At 35.2% G+C, this 5,041-nt stretch overlaps 1 protein-coding gene across 4 annotated transcripts; it reads right to left on the bottom strand.

Annotated features, from left to right (window-relative positions):
- Positions 1-1,085: 1,085 nt before the first annotated feature.
- Positions 1,086-3,788, bottom strand: LOC144546835 (interactor of constitutive active ROPs 4-like). 4 transcript variants are annotated; one of them, XM_078295401.1, is made up of 5 exons: positions 3,646-3,788; positions 2,696-2,800; positions 2,535-2,584; positions 2,272-2,437; positions 1,086-2,182 (listed from the first exon to the last, which is right to left on the bottom strand). In XM_078295401.1, the coding sequence occupies exons 3-5, from the start codon at positions 2,546-2,548 to the stop codon at positions 1,262-1,264; spliced, it is 1,101 nt and encodes a 366-aa protein (XP_078151527.1). In that variant the 5' UTR covers positions 2,549-2,584; positions 2,696-2,800; positions 3,646-3,788; the 3' UTR covers positions 1,086-1,261. The 4 variants fall into 4 exon arrangements, with proteins under 4 accessions (XP_078151527.1, XP_078151529.1, XP_078151530.1 ...); XM_078295403.1 differs by having other exon boundaries at positions 2,535-2,586; positions 2,713-2,800; XM_078295404.1 differs by lacking the exon at positions 2,696-2,800.
- Between the last annotated feature and the right edge of the window lie 1,253 nt (positions 3,789-5,041).

Below are 5,041 nucleotides of genomic sequence, written 5' to 3'. Positions count from 1 at the left end.
AATACGCAACAAATGTTTAGTGTACGGAGTTACAATTAAAGAATCTATTAAGTATGTAGAATATCACATTCAATAAGCTGAAGATATGACATTTTCAAAATATATTGGGTTCAATAGTTAGTTTTTAAGAATAAATACGCAACAAATGTTTTGTGAGGAGTTAGGACTTAGGGAGTTACAATTAAAGAATCTATATAGAATATCTCATTCAAAAAGCTTCTAAACATAAAAGAAGAAAAAAAAATCCTGTGTTTAAAAACGAGTATCCAGAAAAGCTCTGACAATCCGAGCAGTACATAGCAGCTACCCCTACAATTTCCCTTTTCCAGACATTCCAGCTGTAGCGGCAGAAAAGTTTTCACTTTTACCAAAACAAAAAAAAAAAACAGACAGAAGAGAGAGAAATCATTGATCTCTGCATTTGCTATTTTCTCGGTTGAAAATAGAGAAAATCATTGATTTTTAAAATTTAAAATCATCCAATAATTTGTTTTCTATTCAAAAATATTGTATATAGATTTTTTTTAAATATATAATTTAGTTTTTATTAGTTCAAAGTTCAAACTTCGCGGTTTATCCATACAAGAATGGGGGCCCCATCGCACCATTATTGTTCTTCTACATGAATCGAGGCCCCATTGCAACTAAATTAGGCCGGTGAATCAAACTAGCAAAAATAAATAGAGTTTTATCTAATTATTCTCAGCTAATTTCTATTAACCTCCTCAAATTTAAATCAAAAATTAGAAAGCCATGTATTTGTTCTCGCATAATAAATGCATTTAAAAAGAGGTCAAACTAGTTTGTCTCCACTCAACAGTACTCAAACTAAAACCAAGCCAACTTGTAATAGTCATACTCAGAATTTAAATGCCAAAACAAATGTTCAAAATCAAATGTAATAAATTAACCAGAACATATAACCATAATTCAACAGAAAAATCATACCTGATACCCCCCCCCCCCCCCCCCCCCCCCCCCACCACCCAAACCCAACAAGTCTGGTTCCTTTGTTGCACTTTTTTAAATATACTACTGTCATAGCACTAGAACCCCCCTCCCATTCTTGACAACAAAGTTCACAATTCATATAAGCAAAATTAAATAGATCAATCAGAATATAATTAAAAAGTACACCCAATAAACATCACAGAAGAGGATTTCTCAAGCTAAGAAAAACCTCATGAACTCCAAACTCGCTGTAACACCTCTGTGGCACTCCACGCAACGAGACACCACAGATAAACAAACAGTTCTCCATCTACTTTTGCTGTCCCCTCTTCTTCCAAAGTTCACCAAACATCCTCATGCCACTGCCGCTTCTCCTTTTCCCTTCCTCCTCCTCACCGACTCCAGGCGATCCCCATCCGTACCCAAACCCGCCATTTCCATTTCCACCTGATCCAATAAAACCCTTTTCCATTGAACCACACCTCATATCGCAATCCCCACTTGCCAGAACAGCAGCTGCTGCTTCAGCCGCTTTGCGCCATTGATCGGTTTGAATCCTCAACCGCCGCATTTCACCCTCCAATGCCTCCTTAGCTGCCACCGCAACCCGCATTGTTTCCTCCATTTTGTTTGCTTGCTCCATCGCCTCCTCTGCTTTCCTTTTCATCTCTGTTTTCTCCACAGATATAACTTCAATTTCTTTCTCTCTCTCTGTTAATTTTGCTTTCAGTTCATCCAGTTCAGAGATCTCCTTCTCTTTCACCTCTTGTATGAGCACTGCCTCTTCAATAATCTTTATGGCATCCTCGTCTTCGTCATTTTCTTTCTCTTTTTGTACCTCTTCACCTTCAATCCGATCAATATTTTCTTCTTTCTCAACTGATATTTCACCAGGCGTAATAACTTCAAAAACATCGGTCATAGATGTCACAACAGAATTCACGCTTTCTACCACTTCAACCTTTGGTTCAATCACTTCGCTTGATTCTTTAATTTCCAATTCTGGATCCTTGCTTTCAACATCTAGGTTTTTGCTTTCTTCTATCACTGTTACTTCTCCCGTTACCACACCTTCATTCCTTCCCACATGCTTTTTCGCTGTCTCCAATGATCTTTGCGCATCCTTTTTAGCAGCCTCAGCTGAAGCCAATTGTTCTTTTAGCTTCTTTAGTTCCTCTTGGGCCTTACCAAGCTTGGACTCGAGATCTGCTACACGGGTCCCACGCTTTTTCTAATAATTAGTACAAAATTCAAAATCAATTGGCAAACTCTTAACCAAATTAAATCAACAAAAAGGTAATTAATTAGTGTTATTATTACCTCATGCAAGGGGCTACTGCTCCGAGGGGAGCGGTGGTCTACATGGACCTTGGGGCTTCGGTCCACCATGGACCGATGATTGGTTACACCGTTAGTTTCAGTGCATGCCGTGGTCTTCAGTTTGAGCGGGACCCGTGGTGCCGGACGTTGTGGCAACTCAGTTCCTCTGATTCAAACAACAGAGAGTCAGTTTACACTGGTAAACTGCTTAAAAAAAAATAAGTGCATAATAGAAGAACAATTTAGTAGGTTGTTATACTCACCTTGACCTTGGCATTTGGAAAGAGCTTTAGAGAAGATGGTAAGAGATGACCTCTGTCAGAGTTTGAAAGAGATAGAAGTAATTAATAAGTAAAGATGCACACAAGGACAAAGATTGTTGAATTAATACATAATTCAAATTTGAATTGGTGTATCACTCTACCAGGAAGAAATGCTTACAAAAATAGTAGGGTTAGTGCAAGTGTGCTTCCTACTGGTGACAAATGCTAATATTTTAAACCAACATCCACATGGCCAGGATAGAGATCTGTTTAATTTATTTGAAATGCAAGAGGGAATGGGAACCAAATGTTAGATATGTAGATAGGTATGTATATCAATATGTGTAGTAGTAGCAATAAATGTAGAGAGAAATTATTAGGAAGGTAAGATGTGAAGAGGAAATTGGGGCCCAAAAGACCAAACTAATAAATTGTCATGACCTACTTCAATTTAGTTTGAAAACTCGAAATTCGAGATCGATCTCACCCAATTATTTGAATTGTTGGCAACAATTTTGTGCAATTCAAAATTTAAATGGCATCCATGTATCTACCAACCAATTTAATTTTGCAAGGTAACATTCAAATTACAAAGCTATACACCGACAGTAGAAAGGTTAAGTGGTCGCTATTTCTTAGCAATAAATAAGGTCAAGTGTCAAAATCCAACAACATGAAAATTTAATCACCTACATTGGATAGTGTTTGTTCAAATCCTATAATTAATAACAAAACCAAACCACTTAAATTTTTGGGACAACAAAACCCAACTAGTCATCTTATTTTATCATTTTCCCATAGATTGATCAGCTCCTTTCACAAACAATTAGATAACAGTATTTCAACTAAAAATGAAGGCATGATAATGAGGAAAACAAAAAAAACTTGGTTTTTCTACTAAAAAGTGTAAAAAATTTAGCTAGGGTTTAAAAGCACCAGTAGTTTGCTTACGAGTACCAAATAGAAAATTTTGAAAAAGATGTGAGTAGATACACCAACTCCACTAAAAAAGAATGTAGCTTAATTGCATGCCAAACAGATATATCACATTCAACTTTGCGAGAATAGAATTTGATATTAATAACTCTTAATAAAAATGTACAAGCCTCACCTATAGTCCTATAGATGAATCTCCAACCATAAAAGCACCAAACTTGGAGAATTATTCCTAATCTATTACCTCCTGAGAACAATATGAAATCCAGAGAATGAGAGAGAGAACAAACTGACAAAGGGAGAAAGAGAAAGGTAAAATTGCAAAATTTCCAATAAAGTGGAAAGGAACTTCAAAAAAGAGCGATTGTTTGTGTGTTTGCGCCTGGGTCTTTGCAAAATTCATGTCACCTGAGTTAACTCCAATTTTCATTTTAGATCCAGACCGTCCGATCTGATTCTGACCGGGTAATAAAGGTCTCTGATTCTGATCATAAATTTGAGTTACTTTAGAGAAACGGACTCGGTTCTTTGTGCACATGTGTGGGTTGGTTTGGATTTTGAGACATTAATTACGCGCACAACAGCGAATAGCATTGTGCAATATTTTTACTGGGAGAAGATAAGATGGACGGCTGAGATTGAGTCCAATGGTTATTTTGTGTTTGGATTGACGCAGCCTTTTGTTCGTTGGGGTTTTTGAGAGAGAGCGTTTGAATTAAAGTGGTCTGCTTTTTTCCGGTCGTGAAATGAGAGATATGCACCTTGAAAATGGTGATTTTGGGTAGACTTGGTTCAAGGAAAAGTAACTACATTTGGTAATTTAAATTAAAGAATTGTTCATGTTATATAAAAGAACGTGACTTTGTTTAATAAATTCAAGTTTGAACATAATTTAAGATTTACATTTAGTATTTGAACTGCGTCGAGTTTTGAGTCAACAGCTCAACGCCTGATTCAAGCAAACAAGAACATTTGGACCCTTTTCACAACGAATCATCAATTTTAATAAAGTTGAGTAGTTATGAGATAGATAGATTTCAATCAATTAAATTTTATCATTGGAAGAGTACGTAGAAGAGTTCAAATACTTTTATACGCCTCCTTCATGCTTATAGTTTTAAATTCAAAAATTACAAAGTTGTTAGATGAACTAAGTTACATTCCTTATATATATGTAAAATATTGCCCCGTTTATATATTTAATTATTATTTGTAAAGGCCTTAAAAAACATGCAATATTAATGTACAAAAACTACCCCCACCGTAGAATAGTAGAATTGCATGATTCTCATTAACATAACCTCATGATTTATGTGAAAAAAATATAATTATATGAATCATGTCTGATAGTTTTTATTTTAATTGGGTTTTACAGTTTCATCGCTAAACTTAAAAAAAAACAAAGATATTGTAGAAATAAGAAACCGAAAGTTTTGGACCTTAAAAAAAAAATTGAATTCTTAGTAGTAAAAGAACCTACACTCTTCTTCAACGCCAGAATTAAAATAATACAAACAATTTAAAATTAATTATAAATAAAATTATCAATCCTACTATAGTAGCATATCATT

The sequence above is a fragment of the Carex rostrata genome, chromosome 30 (genome assembly GCF_964058835.1).
Source record: "Carex rostrata chromosome 30, lpCarRost1.2, whole genome shotgun sequence".
Lineage (NCBI taxonomy): Eukaryota > Viridiplantae > Streptophyta > Magnoliopsida > Poales > Cyperaceae > Carex > Carex rostrata.
The sequence above is the reverse complement of the archived record's forward strand: the minus strand, read 5'-3'. Positions and strand labels throughout refer to the sequence as shown.